Consider the following 15,867-nt stretch of genomic DNA (forward strand, 5'->3'; position numbering starts at 1 on the left):
CTTTACCATCATCTTCATATTTACACCAACCTCAAAACGACAAAACAGGGACATGTTGAAGGGTAGGTTACACAAAAATTATGTTCTGTTCATTTACTCACCCTCAGGCCATAGAAGATCATTGTTATACAGTAAAGAAGATTTTTAGTTGAAAACGTGATTATACAATTATACCGTGATTATACGGTATTACAGTGTTACTGTAGCTCAAGTGGTAGAGCATTGCCTTAACAAGCACAAGTTTGGGGGTTTGATTCCCATGATAGATAAAAATTGATAGCCTGAATGCACTGTAAGTCGCTTTGGATAAAATCGTATGCTAAATGAATTTAATTTAATTTAATTTAATTTAATTTAATTTAATTTAATTTTTAATTTAATTTTTAATTTAATGTTAATTTTTATTTTAAATGTAATTTTAATTTAATTTTTAATTTAATTTAATTTAATTTAATTTAATTTATACCGTGATTCATATAATGGAAGTAAATGGCTACCTGTTTTTATGAAATGTATATAAAGTGTATACAGAAAACACAAAATGAAATCCCATGGCTGCGGATGATATATTAAGGTCTTATGAAGCGAAGCGATCAGTCTGTGCAAGAAACTGAATATAACTTTATTGTGAACTAAATTTATTATTTACGAACATTCGTTTTTTTTTGCTATTGCAGCAGTTAGAGATCTATCTGTGTTGGATATTTAGGATTGATCCCCTTCTCCTGCCCCCAATGGACAGCATTCATATTATTTTATTTGGGAACGAATCACGGTTCACTTGCGTCATCAAGCCAGCAGATTTTTACCCTGTTATTTAGTAATGACGGCACAGGAGAACGCAGCAGATGCATAACATTGCTCTCTGCACTTTTATATATTTACATTTTTGAACTGTTCATTTTGTTTACAAAGCTTCGGTACATAACGCCATTTGTGTCTGTCTTACGAATGTACTGTAAATGATCTAAAGAACACTGAAGGCAAACAGAAATCAGATATACAGCTCTGCAGCAGGTCAGTCACACTCGTCAGGAAAGTTTTATCAAATAATACGTCATTAGTAGCGGTTAACGTTGTGATTTGGTACGATTGCGTTCACATGAACAGCTTCACATCATCCAAACGAACTGAACTCCAAAAGTGCTAGCGTGGAAGCACCCTAAGAATTAACTGATGCACACTTGTGTAGACAAATCAAGTAAAAGCAGAAGAGAAAGTCGTGCGTGTGGGACCGAGGCCAGAGGAAAAGGATTGAGTCTCAGGGTTTAGCTTCGGCTGCTTGAACACAGAGATTTGTGGCCGTGTGCTCGACTGGTCTCTGCGGGCCTCGGCCGACCGCTTTTCATCCTCCCAATTGGACTTTTTCCCTCTCTCTGGCCACATGAAACCAACATGGCTATCACAATCAACCGCTGCGAGCAGGAACGATAAAAGGACAGGAAAACATTTATATATCTAGTTATATTGGGTAATGCAAATCGTAACTCAAAAATACAGTTGTGGAGCATCTGTGAGCAACTAAACGGACTCAGAAGAGATTTCTAAACAGATGGCGGTAAAGGTCATGTGTGGTTTTTGTGCAGATGTTTTCGCGAGGTCATCATCAGCGCTAAGAGGGTCACTTAGATCTTATATTACAGAGCAGGACAAACACATCTGTGTCTATGATATGATGATTTTACAGGATTGAAAATAAGTAAACAAATAAATATTTAATTACATAAAGCCTAAATAACATCTCATTTGCTTCTCATAGGCTGAATGAGGTCATTTGTTTATATATATATATATAAGTAAACACAGACACACACACACACATGTTAAAAATCACTATTATCATTAACTTATTACAATTTAATCAGCAAAAAAATAACAAATAAATATTTGAATGTGATTAATATTAACTACATTTATATTTGAGGGAATTTTGTTTTTAATAATAATCATTTTTATTATCATTTTTTATCATATTATTGTCAGTTTATCAGAATAAAAATAATCTCTCTTCAACATCTACATTTTTCCTAGACAATAATGATAATTAAGTGGATGGCAAATTAAAACATTAGACTTTTCAGAGTTTTCTCCTTAATTTTTTAAATAAATAAATGAAATTTTTATAATAAAAATATATATTTTTTTTAAATGAAAATCGTCACTTATTTTAACTTTTTTTTTTTTTTTTTTTTTTTATAAATAAAAATGTAAAGTAGTGGTAGTAGTAATATTATAATTATAAATTTCCCCAATTGTAAGTCATTTTGGATAAAAGCATCTGCTAAATGAATAAATGTAAATGTACTAATTTCTTATAATTGAGTTAATTAAAATTTAAGTTTACGTGCAGAGTAAATATCAAAACTGTCTCAGAAAACAAAAAATCTATTGGTTAATTATTTATAAAACTACAACAATAAAATAATTACTTATCATCTTATAATTTATCATTTTAGGATAAAAGCTCCTAAATATACTCTTATGTATGCAAGCTATCCACAACAGGAAGCCACTGTGCTTATAATCCTCCTGCCGCATTACTACAATCACACTGATTATGATACTCCGAGCTGACCCCAATGAGCCGCTTGTTTCTGGATAAGAAAATCTCTAGCAGGTGCGGGGTGAGCAAGTCAAAGTCTGCCGAGAGTTTGAGGAAATTAAGTTGAACAATAAGGCCAATTTTACAACGGCCGGGCCTCGGAGACGAGGAGGAAATTGCCACGATCTCATGTGATTTACAGAGTCCTCGGGTGATTGCTACTTGTTGACAGGCCTCCTAAAAACGCACACCTGCGATCGCTCAAGGGTTAACGTCCTCAGAGCGGACGGCGTGGGCCATGAGAACCTCAAATGAGTCATTTACAAAGATTAGATCACGAGAAAACTGAACAAGATGGACCTGAAGAGGAAAAAGCCCAAATGACAGTGAATAAACACCTCGCTACGGTTGAAACATGTCGCTAGCTGAGAAAAAAGACAACATCATTATGTCACTCAGGCTTGAATTCAACGGCTGACCGCTTTTAATTGTAGCCGTGACATCAATTATGCAAATGAGAACAATAAACAAACTAAACCGAGCGTCACTGGATCAAATAAACAAACAAAATCATCAACTCTTCGCTTCAGCACATGTAATACATGTAATCAAAGCCCACTCGGGTATCTGAAAACTATTAGCTCCTTCTCATACGGTTTTCCAATTTGCTCGCAAACTGATTTTGGAGTCAAAAAAGAAAGCGTGTTTTTAATCTATCGGTGCAAGGGCTGATGGGACTTGAGTGAAGGACTCAGCCGGTGACGTGGGATCATAAAGGTGATGTGCAATAATCATTTTTGACATTCAGTAAATCCGAGCCTGCTAATCTGCTTCATGATTAATCTGTGTGTGTGTGTGTGTGTGTGTGTGTGTGTGTGTGGAGGTGACCCACGAGGTGCCATCTGCTGGTCAAATTAACTACTGGAGGACTTCACAGAGATGAAGATACTGTTATGTGCTCACACTCGTGTTGTTCTGAACACGTTTGACTTATTGTAAACATAAAAGAAGATATTTTGACGAATGTTTAGGCTGCTCTTATCCATATAATTAAAGCATATAGTGATCAGGGGCTGTCATGATCCCAAAAAAGTGCCCTAACTTTAGTCCATACAAGGATTGCAAGTCTTGTTTATTATTATATATAAATATATATTTGTACTTTTACATTTTTAACTCGAGATGCAAGAAACTTGAAATCACAGATGTTTTTAATTTCGGCGCTATTTGCAAAAATAAAGCAAGAAATTTCTACATTATTTCCGTACATGCAAAGACATGGCTCGAATCATATGGACAAGTTTTCTAGTGTATTTTTGTTGATTCTTGACCTTGACTCACAATTCTTGGAAAGGAGCAACATGAACATTTGTAGAAATGTCTCTTTTGATGCTTTACGAAAAAGATATATATTTGCGTGAGAAACTGGAAGAAACTTAAATCTTTTTCTGTACTTAAGAAACTTAACGGATCACTGTTTTTAATTATGATTTTATTTGTTGTAAAATGTGTGCGTTTTCCTGGTGCTTTTTGTCATTTCTTGACCTTGACATGCTCTAGTCACAGCTCTCTGGAAAGGAGCAGCGTGAACATTTATCGAACTCTCTCTTTTAGTGCTCAACAACAGAAGATCACGAGCGTGAAGGGATTTAGACTAGCCCTTTAACAAGCATCCCAAAAAGCCTGTGCGTGGTCTGAAGACGGATGCCGCCCGGAGCCATGAACATCAGAGCATCAGAGATTTACTCTGGCAATCGAGCTGCGTCAGGGAGGTTAAACTGCAGCACGGAGCGAGGCAGGTAATGAGGGACATTCAGGCCTTTTAGCTGATACCTTTAAAAAGACAAGACCAAGTGGGGGTTTCTCTCCCTTAGGGGCCTGAGATCTCTCACTTGGAAGCTTCAAAGGAGAAATAAATTATAGAAATCGCTCGTATCAGTTTCTGTCCGAGTCAAAGCGGAGAGGAGCTGGCACGCGGACACTTAAGGAGGCTGTAGAAACACAACAGTGGTTTTATGGGGCATTGTGGGCACTGTGCAGGTTGTGGTGTACAGTTTCGACAGGATATTTTGGTCCGGTCAGCACGGCGCTGGACGGGGTGTCTGGAGGTTTGCACAGGGGGGTAGAGAGGTACTGATTGGGTGTTTGGTGGCCAGACAGAGGCACACCGAAGCTAATAAATGAACTGTTTTTAGAGCTTGTGTGGAGGATTGTGGGAAAACGGACCCTCATCTAACACCTCATCCCAGATTGAAGGATATGAATTATAGAGTGTGTGGTTGAAATAATGCCAATATATAAAAAAGTATAGACACTAGACTGAAATTATTTTTTTGCATGATCATAGAAAACATTTCTGGTCAAAAGTCTTGTTATTCTGAAGACAAATCTAAACGCTTACTGTTATAAACGGTTATTTTAAACACAAATATTGGGAAGTTAAATTATAAAAGCATCCATTTTAGCTATAAAAACTAATATATATATATATATTTTTTGGTCACTATACAATTATATGCATTTGTCTTTTAGTCAAAAATGTATTTATGTATTCGACTAAATAGTATTTTACTATATATTATGTTCTGTATAATAAAGCAAATTATTTATATATTAAAATAACATTTACAAACATACACAGAAAATATGAACATATTGGATATTAAATTGCATGTAATAAAATGAATTATAAAACAAATTAATAAAATAATTGTAATGTTTACACATCTATAAATGTGTATATATATATATTATATCCATACATATATACATACGCACAAATGTATGTTTAGTTTTTATTTTATTTATTACAAAAAGTAACATACAGTAACACATACATATGCACACACACACTATATATATATATATTGTCACGGGAAGAGCACAAGACAGACACAGTGGGCGTGGCGTCAGGCCTCGGAGAGGCTTTTATTAACAGAAATCATAAAACAAAGGGAATAAAAGTGGCCAAAGGGGGAAAGTGTCCAAAATAACAGGGAATCTGGTGTCCTCGTTGTGCTGCGGGATTTGTGTAGGTCGGGCAGTGTTCATCGAGGAAGGGTCCAGGCAAGGGGCGGAGTCCGGCGGCCGCACGCGCTCCCCTCCTTGGTCCGGGGCGCGAGGGGCAGCGGCTTCTCCTACCGGCCGCGTCTCTCTCGTTGGCCGCGGCGCTGGTAGGGGATGGACGGCCCGGCATCCTGGCCCGTCGGCCGTGTATACGGGTGCGGTTCCCATCCGGATCGCGGGTCCGGCAGCTCACGTCTTGGTGGCGCGGAAGTCCCTCAACGCACCCTTCCTGGACCCACGAGGACACCAGTGTGCATGCACGGGGAAGAGACCGGTCTCCTGAGGAGAGGCGCGTTGGGCTTTTAAACAGCGGCGGTAATGAGGCTCCACTTCCTTCAGGTGTGCCCCATCACACGCCGCCAGCCCTGACTCGTCCAGCGCCCCTCCTCTCACACACACCCACTCCAGTCGGGAGCCTGGTGAAGGGCGGCGATTTAGGACGGGGTGCCGGTGATAATCAGGGAGGAGGCAGCTGACTCGTCACAATATATATATATATATATATATATATATATATATAGATATAGACACACACACACACACACACACACACACACATACATTTAGTACACATACATAAGCACACACCAAGCTAAACCAGATCTAATGCTAGTATGTATTCATCTGATGCCTAAAGTGCTAAAGTGAGGATGGAGACTGTGTGTGTGTGTGTGTGTGTGTGTGTGCGCGCACACTCAGAAGCTAATCATGTAAATGTAAAGCTGCTGGACTTTCTGCACACACACACACACACACACATACACACACAAACAAGCCCCCAGCTTTATTACCACAGGCCAGATTTATTCACAGTCCTTTTTTCTTTTTGATTAAAAACGTCTCCTCCACATGTTGATTTATGAGAGCATGAGCGAGCGAGAGGGAGGGGGGCGTGAGGATGACATCATGCAGTTGGCAACCTCTCGCAGAGGTGACATCCACTCGCTTCGTGTGTGTGTGTGTGTGTGTGTGTCTAAGTAAAGGACCGTGTGCAGCGCAGCTGTACGGCACAACAACCACAAATCCACCTGGGCGGCGTGTGTGGGCCGAGCTGTGCCTTTAAAACAGGTGTTGGTAAGAACAAAAACCATTTAAAGTGCACTAGAAACAGATCACAACCCAACTTACATCCACAACTGGATGCGCACTTCTGAGAAAAGAAAATCGAATGTGATCATTGATTCATCCATGTGATGCTACTAGCTTTACTAGAAACAGGCAACGGTTTCCAATTAGTAGCAGTGTTTTTTTGGGTCCTGTTGTATTGCACACATAGCTTTAGCACCATGCCAGCCGATACGATTATAGTACTTTTCTAAAATTGCATTAAGAAAAAGTTTACATCAGTGAACAAAAAAATATATATATTTGTTTACTCAAGTGTAGCTGTCAATTAATGCTAAGCTAACACTTAGCATTAACTTCTGATAACTTCTTTGCCAAAAAAGTAGCTTGATTGTTTCTAAACTCACAAATATTGAGAGGTCTAATAGTGAATAGCTAAAACTGTTCATTTGAAAGGATCCGTTAAAATAAGCTACTTTTATGTCCAGTGCAACTGTATCCAAATGCTAGTGCTAACTCCTTTCCCAAAAAAAGTAGTTTGACTGATCCCAAACACTCATACAAAGAATCTAATATTTATTAGCTAAAACTTATTTTAAACAGACAAATAAACTTATTTTTATTGGTAACTTTAAGTGCAGCTGTTGCTAACTGCTAACTTTTACTGCTAACACATTTCCAACAAGATTTATTTGACTGTTTCCAAGCTCTCATACAAAGCATAAGCATTAAAAGTCAACAACTAAAACAGTTAATTTAAACTGATCTGTTACTTTTATTTTAACTTTCAGTAGCTTTTATCATTTGACATCTAAATGCTAACTCTTTATTTTCTCAAAATATGAGCATAACGTTTTATAATTCACAGCAAAGCTTTCCAAATTACTTTCAAAGCTTCTTCAACACTGAAAATGACACAAGAACAACAACGAAATGTCCCCCGTTCAGCTGGCTGTGCTGTAGGACAACCTGACGAGACAGTAATTAGCGATCCGAGCCTGTGAGAGTACAGCGGACGACATCGCAGCCAATCAGACGGCGCCGTGCAGAGGGTTTAGGTGGCCAGGGGTTTGGGGGGGGATGGAGTGATTAGAGCTCGGGGACGATGTGCACTGACTAGTAAACATCTGAAGACACAAACACACAGAGCAATTCTGAGGGAGTCACGGTATGAAAACAGAGATGGACTGATAGTGAGAAACTATATATCCTACAGTCATAGGCGGTGCATAAAAAAATAAAAGCACAATTGTAATCTTGTTATTGTCTCAATTGTTTTTCCTAGATTATATTGAGCATAAATATACAACAATAACGTCGTCTCAAACCATGCCCAGATTTATCAGAGATCTCAATGTGAACTCAAATATTTCTATATTGATCCACTTTATTTGTATAGCTGTTTTGGGAAAATTTAAATGAAAAATGTATGATAATTATAATTTCTTTTTAAAGAAATCGATGAGAAACAAATATACAAATGCAAAGCACAGCTAATTTTTTAAATTATGTATATGAACGCATTTGAAGAAAACAAACATGAAAAATGTCCAATTTTGAATGAAAGTTCATGAATGCAAAAAATAACCAGATTTTTTAGGGGACAGAACATACGAAAGCAACAAAACGCCAAATTTTGGATGGAAGTATATGAACTCACAAAATAGTACTTTTTTTGGGACGCAAGAATACAAACGCAAAAAAAATAGACTCATTCTGGACGAAAGTATATGAATGCGAAAAAGTCTGCTAATTTCTTAATCGACTGGAATGTTATTGGAAGAACAGTCAATTAGTCAGCTATCGGGAATCATCGCTAATGTTTAGTCTTAGTCTTAAAATTAGTCAAACAAAAGGCTAGAAACATATTTTACACAAGTATATGAACACAAAAAAGTGGATGCAAGTATATGAAAATGAAAAACTCCTTAATCGACTAGAAGGTTATTGAACGGCTAGTGAATTGGTAGACCATCGTAAACTATCACTAACGTTAAGTAAAGCAGAAAGAAATTTAGACAAAATACCTAAATTTCTTAATCAACGAACTCGGTTTCTTAAAAAGAATTTGAGAAACGGGGCAATTGCTTATAGCTCGGTTGTGTTTTGTTGCATGCTAAAATACATAAATACAAAGTTTTGTGCCATTTTTGCATTTGCAAACTTAACATACTAACATATTTTGGAGAAAATCCATTCCGTTGAATGCATCTGAAGTAAATGTGCCATTATAAGCATAAGCCTGAATAAAACGTAAGTCATACAGTAGACGTTCGAGCAACCCATGACTAGTAATAATTTTGATCACCCTCATTGCGTCAGAAATGCATTTGCTTCTGGGCTGCCTTTCAAAACCAACATACAGCAGGACAGAACAATGTTGGGCACACAAAGACGTGGCATATCTGACAGCGGCCCATTCTCACGTTATCTCTCAGGCAGCGCTTGAATTACACCTATTTTAGGCTTGAAAGCAGTAGGGGGAGGCTTTACCTCCGCTTTCATCTCGCACTCGCCTCTCTTTACTTCACTTGACTCTTTGTTTTGTTTCCCTAATGCGTCTCTAAACCCATCTTAGGGTAGAAATGGTGCAGAACAAATCCTGACTTCGAGCCTTGGAAATTAAAAGACAGCGCAGGCCCCGATCCGTCTGATGAAGAGATATACACGCGGAAAAGAGACGGAATAATCGGATAAACCGTGATCTCGCGCTTCACGTCTCAACGTGTACGGGGAGATCCTTAAACCCACAGAGATTTGTTTCTGATGATTATGAAACCTACTAGTCGGTGGCTTGCCTGGATGACTAGCTGATCAATTAGATCAAACAAGTCCTGTGTAATTAGCTTAGTTTCAGTTCAATTGACCTAAAAATACACATTTAATCATGTTAATCACTAATTCAATTACCAATAAAAATATCAACACAACAACAAGACATTAAAAAACTGTCATTGAATTTCCTATAAATTACTGTAGATGGTAAGTAAATCTTGATTTTAGTCTTAATTTAAAAATGTTTTGTTCTAAACAATTTACACAGATATACCAATGCAAAATGCAATGGCCAATATTGGGTTTGCAATGATAATACGATGTGTTGACCCAAAACGGCCACCTTTAACCACTGATTTGGCCATTATTGGGCCAGCAATGATAATACGATGTGTTGACCCAAAACGCCCACCTTTAACCACTGATTTGGCCATTATTGGGCCAGCAATGATAATACGATGTGTTGTCCCAAAACGGCCACCTTTAACCACTAATTTGGCCATTATTGTGCCAGCAATGATAATACATTGTGTTGACCCAAAATGGCCACCTTTAAGCATGATTTGGCCATTATTGGGCCAGCAATGACAATACATCGCGCTGACCCAAAAATGGCCACCCTCAACACTAAATCAGCCAATATTAGTTCAAAGGTCTTAACATTAGCATGGCTCTAACTCTTAATTCTAGAAGAAAACAAAGTTCTATTCAAGAGTTCTAAAACACTTGAGACTTAAACTCAAGTTTTATCTTAGTTTGCTCTTACATAAGGCCAAGGAGCCGGTGAGCAGCGGAGACAGCAGCAGGGCACTCAGGGAGAGCAGGATAGGCAGGTGGCTGGCTGGCATCATGTCGCAGATGACCTCTGACCTGGCTAGAGAGCCACGGCCCCACAGGCTGGAGACGAAGGGTCGGCACGCTTGACGTTTGGTACTCTGGAGGAAAGATAACAGGAGAATGCTGATGAGTAAGGACACTCACGGACACAGACAAGAAAAACACAGAAATGTTAACATTGTTTCACCAGTCAACCATCAAGTACATTCACAGGCTTTAGCAGAATGCTCAGTTTGAGCCTGTTCATACTCCCTCAGACTCCCAATTACAGTTTCACACAACTCATAATTAGTCAGACTTTATCACTGGATCTTGTCATTATTTACTTATCCGCCCATCTTGTAATTACCAAGACACTCATCAATATTTCAGACGCGTCTCTTTGTTTTAGCCAAATTGCTATTAATCCCCCCGTCACTGCTTTCTGCCTTGGGAGTCGACTCGCGGGTTGCTGTGTTTCTCACACATGCGAGGCGGAAACCCGGCGAACGTGCTTGTACACCATTTAATTAAAGATGGCAAGAACATCAGATGGCAAGATGGCAAGAGATGCACGAACACGTGTAGCTGCTTTCGGAAGCGCTCGATCACGTCGAGAATGAAAGAGATGTTGACATGAAGCACTGGGACTCTGTAAAGAGTGACTGCGGCATCTGTTGATGAACCTCCAGGCCTCTGTGACTCAGTAAGGGGCTTCAAAATAGCTGCAGTCCAAGATGGCACTTTTTTTTTTTAAATTCATGCCACGGGGAACAATACTTTTCATTTTCTAGAAGAAATAAAAAAAATGTTCTAGCTTCAAGCGCAATCAAATATTTGTATAAAAAATTCTACAAAAAAATAGAGAAGTCATCGACGCTGAAACTAAACCATCAAATGTCACCAAGAAGCCAAGATATCTATATGACTGTGGGTGTCGACATAATGCACTGCAACAGTCCACTATTCTTCTCCTCCTCGGAGGGCACGTGAAACCCTTCAAACTTTCATAATACGTCTAGTGTCCTTCTGCTGCGATCAACACACTAACACAGCCATCACACACACACACGGCGTGTCAGTCTGCATCGCTGTTTGTGCTCCTCTAGTGTGGTGTGTTCTGTTTCCAGAGAGCCTGGAAGTCATAATGCGCAAGTGAGGACCTAGCGACAGCTGGCTTGTCAGCTTGGGGTTTCCTGTCAACCTGCATGGCGACACTTGAAATGCTGCCTCACATAAACAATTGAAAACGTCAGTCGAGGGATTCGGCTCTGGAGCGCCACAAACAGAGGGCCAAAGCAGGCACGGCATGCCCAGACAAAGAGGAGGAATACGTCCGCCCTGATTTACGACGCACCCCTACACTGGCTGTCCAAATCAGATTCCAAATGCAGCTCCCGTTCATGATGTCTGAAGTTTCATTGCAACAGTGTGCTACAACGAAACGCAGACCAACAATGCATTCATCAAAGGCAGTAAATTTGAAACACGCTTGGGGTGAAACAATTCAATTTCATGAATGCAAAAAAGTTTTGGTGCAAAAGTTGCTGAACCCAACTGACATCAGAATATAGATGTTTCACTTCATGTTCCTCACTTTGGCTTGCCCCAAAAGGCTGGGTAATTAAGCACATTTCAACTGCACTGTCATGCAATATGCACAAGGACCTTTGTGAATAAATAATTGAGCTGTACAGAGAAGTGAATGTTATGGACTTGTTCGGGAGCGACACTACATGCACAGCCACTACGCAACAACTTATGCATCATGCCATTGCGGTTTGGCATGCCATTCTTAACAATGTGTTGCTTGCATTTGATGCTGATGCAAAATCATGCCACACTCTGTACATACAAACAGTTTTGGTGCGAAACCCCATACCTCAAAAACTCCAAATAACCCAAGCTATTTTAAACAAGCCATTATGAGCCAAGGATACGCCATGCCTGTGGATACCAGCATTGAACCACTGACAGTCAGTCGAGCGGCTCGCGAGACGTGCATTTATGCATGCCCAGGTCTTTTATCTTTCCAGGTCTTCCTATCTCCTATCTTTCTTGCTACCTCCAGCCAATGGCTATATGCCATACGAGTGTGTTTTTTCTTTTTAATGGAGAGCACCAGCAGCCAGATGCAATCAGAGCTGGCTGGCTTCCCAATCCTGCACGTTTCCATGAATTAATAAGGCTAACATGTCAGATTCGCCACTGAAATGGAGAGATATGACGACAGACAGAACAGAGAGTGAAAGATTGAAAGATCTGGCATTTCAAACTGGGGCGCACGAAAAGATGCATGCCCTGCAGTCGCAGGAATAATAGGAGTGTTAAAATGGGGCAAGACACAACTGAATTGTAGTGCGTGAACAGAAATAACAATCTTCTTCTAAATGAATGCTGAAGAAGAGTTGTAAACATATGGAACAACCAAGTACAAACTGTGGCTGCAGAAAGCGCATGCTGCATTTAATGCACTTGCATTAATGTGAGTGATGATACGAAAACAGAAAGAGTTTTGTGCATACAGTACATGAAGCAGTCCGTCCCGATTTGTGCAACCAGATTGATGCAAGAACGCAAAAATCTGCTTGCAGCGCATGCCAATGAAGAAACTACCATGCAGAAACAGATGCAGCTGCATAACAACTGGGAGGACGATAGTGTGTGTGAGAGAGAGATTTTTAAAGCTGGATAATCAGAGGAGGAAGCCAGATCGGAGTCCCCAGTGAGTCTGTGTGAGGGAAGAAAGCATGGCGAACGTCCAATTAAAACTCCCAATTAAGCCCCCCAGAGAGCGTTCCTCAATATAGAGATCAAACCACTGATAACCGCGCAATCGGCCGTGATCGCAAAGACATCGTGCTACAACTTGTCCGCAACGCTCTCTTAACCCCTATAGTCACCTCTGACTCAAGATATTGTAGGTGATAGCATGCTAGCAGGGCTGCTAACATCCCAATGCTAAAAAGGAAGATTTATCAGTATCACATGAATGCTAATTAGACTTCTAAATTAGATAAACAGATGATGCACGCTGTGAAGTGAGTAGCGTGTCATTATGCACAATCCTGCCGCCAAAAATTAGTGGGAAAGAACACGGGATCCAGATTTTTAGCTGGGCCCTCTGATTAGATACATGCACTATAATGAGATGGTTTAAAACCAGATTCAAGACAAAGGACCTCAGAGGGGTCTCATAAAACAATGCCGTGGCCATTTCTATTTACGAGCGAATGTAATATCCCTTAAAGAGCCCCTCGTAATGGCGCCATTCCCTCCGTATGCTACAGGCAACAGGGGCCCTTGTGAATGGCTCTTGATTCAGTCCAATTATCAAGGACACACACTTCTCCTGCGGTCACACACACTTATGTGTCTGTCCGCGGCCGTAAAGTGAGAGAGCTCGAACACACACACACACACACACACACATCTGGATTTGATGTCAGCACCAGATTTGCCTGTGTAGTCCAGGTGGTTAGAGTGCGTGTTTGTCTTTCTTTGCTGTCCAAGCTGCCATTTTTAATAGTGCACAAAGAGAGGTCAGCATTCGTCCCTACGGCAAATTCAGCCTGAGGTGCTTTCACAATTCAGCTACCATTTCCACTGCAGTTCTGACAGTACAGCTGACATTTAAAGGCAATGGTAAATCCAAGTTTGTATCGTTTCTAACAAGTACACAAAAAAACCCACTGAAATACAATAACAAGAACTCAGAGAGTTGCTGTACATGTGACACAAAAACAATACTGATCTGATGGTACATCCTACCTCCTTACCTCACTGGAAGCATTTAATGATAACTTTACCAATTACTCTCCGTGCTTTCTGTCCTAAAGAATCACTAGTACAATTTAAATTTCACAAAAAAAAAAACATATTTTATGTTAAATTGTTATTAAAATAAATAAAAATTACTACAAATATACTAAATACTTTAACATTAAATACAGAGCATCAAATACAGCCAATGTTGAATAATCATATGCATTTGCATGCATTTGTGGAAGCGTTATGTAAATATCTTTCCCCAGTTCTATCCTCTCCCTCTAATGCGCCACGCAGATGCATAACAATCACAGCATTATCAGGTGCTTGCTTCTCATTTGAAGGCACACACCTGCCATCGCCATCATGGCTGCAATCCACAGAGACACAGCGAGAAGACAGCAATGTCTTCTGTGACCAAAGCCTCCTGCCTAAGTGTTTGTTTACAATGGCAGCGAGATGATCTACAGCCTTTCCCTGCGCTGCAGATGTGCCGTGGAGCCCAGATGAAATGTTTGATGAAAAATAACACAGTGCCTGTCTCCACTTAAGATGCAGAACAGTGGCAGAGAGGAGAGAGGCAAGAGAAGCAGGCAGAGGGCTTTTGCCAAGAAAACGTCTTTCTCCTAAATCCTCTCTAAACAGCCGTTACATAATTCTGAGTCTTGAGTACAACCAGAACGGTTGTGTGTGTACGCGTCAGAACAAAGTGAGCGCTGCTTCACGCTGATATGTCATTCTGAGAAAACCAGGTGGCACGTTTGACCTTTGCGCTCTCAGGGAGATAAATCCAAGAGTCCTTTCACTTCTGTGAGAGGAACAGACGTGCTGCAATGCAGTCAAACACGCTACTCACATAAAGCTTGGAGGCTTTTAGCTCATATCCGTTAGCTTTGAGGCTAACATCTATGTGCTACCACACGCCTGAACAGGGATGAGAAAAACCTTTAGAAGATATTCACATCACAGTCCAACCTACATTTTTATCCAATAAAATAATCTATAATGAGAATGTCCCTATTCCCCACTACTAGCTTCAACCGACTAGCAAAGTATAAAGTGTAAATATAGTATAAATTGGATTCCCTGGGAATCAAACCAATGGTCTTGGTATTGCTAATGCTCTGCTAGTTGAGCTGCAGAAATGTCAACACAGCACTAGTAAAGACAATTATTTTCCAAAAGTGTTGGTTAGCTAAAATGGAAAAGCAGTTGGATATTTTCAGTGTAGGACATGTTGTCTAAAAGACAGGTCATTGAGTTTTTGACATGCTCGACTGTACTATTCACAAAAGCCAATTTATCTACAAATTTGGCCTGACTGCGATCTGCATTAGTCCTTAAAAGAAGAATGACGCCAAGCCTTCTACATGCAATGCCTTCCCAACTAAGAGACCCAACTAAGAGCTTTTCGAGGGCCACCCTCAAATATCGGCACACATTTATATTCCGGACCCCAGAAAGGAATACAATTACATTAAGCATAGGTGCCCCTTGGAAATTGGAATAGTTTTCTTAGCTGGGTAAGTAGCACCTCTACATAGTTGCTACGCGATTGCAGCATGCAATCATTCAAATCAAGGTAAATAAATTGTTATTTGGGAAGCTGGCAACCTATGATTCGGCAGCTGCTCCGGAGGATGGGACGGTTCCTTTCAAAGGTGGACAATTACGCTGCCACTCACTTTTATTGGCAGCGCAGCCTGAGGCGGGGTGGATGGACTGCATTAGCATTCCAGCACTGCACATCCATTTAGGCTAGGTGTAACCACACTGCCGCAGGCAGGATGTTAGTGCTCTACACTGCAGACAACATCCTGGTCTCATGGCAGGAA

General features: G+C 40.1%; 1 protein-coding gene across 15 annotated transcripts in view; it reads right to left on the bottom strand.

The window, feature by feature from the left end:
- The window catches only part of LOC127987450 (receptor-type tyrosine-protein phosphatase S), a 190,140-nt gene that overhangs the window by 104,802 nt on the left and 69,471 nt on the right, over positions 1–15,867 (bottom strand). For all 15 annotated transcript variants that reach the window (XM_052589784.1, XM_052589783.1, XM_052589787.1 and 12 more), the window contains one exon: positions 10,215–10,383. In XM_052589784.1, coding sequence (XP_052445744.1) covers positions 10,215–10,299 — 85 coding nt within the window. In that variant the 5' untranslated portion in view covers positions 10,300–10,383. The remainder of the gene's footprint in view (positions 1–10,214; positions 10,384–15,867) is intronic.

The sequence above is a fragment of the Carassius gibelio genome, chromosome B22 (assembly GCF_023724105.1).
Source record: "Carassius gibelio isolate Cgi1373 ecotype wild population from Czech Republic chromosome B22, carGib1.2-hapl.c, whole genome shotgun sequence".
Taxonomy (NCBI): domain Eukaryota; kingdom Metazoa; phylum Chordata; class Actinopteri; order Cypriniformes; family Cyprinidae; genus Carassius; species Carassius gibelio.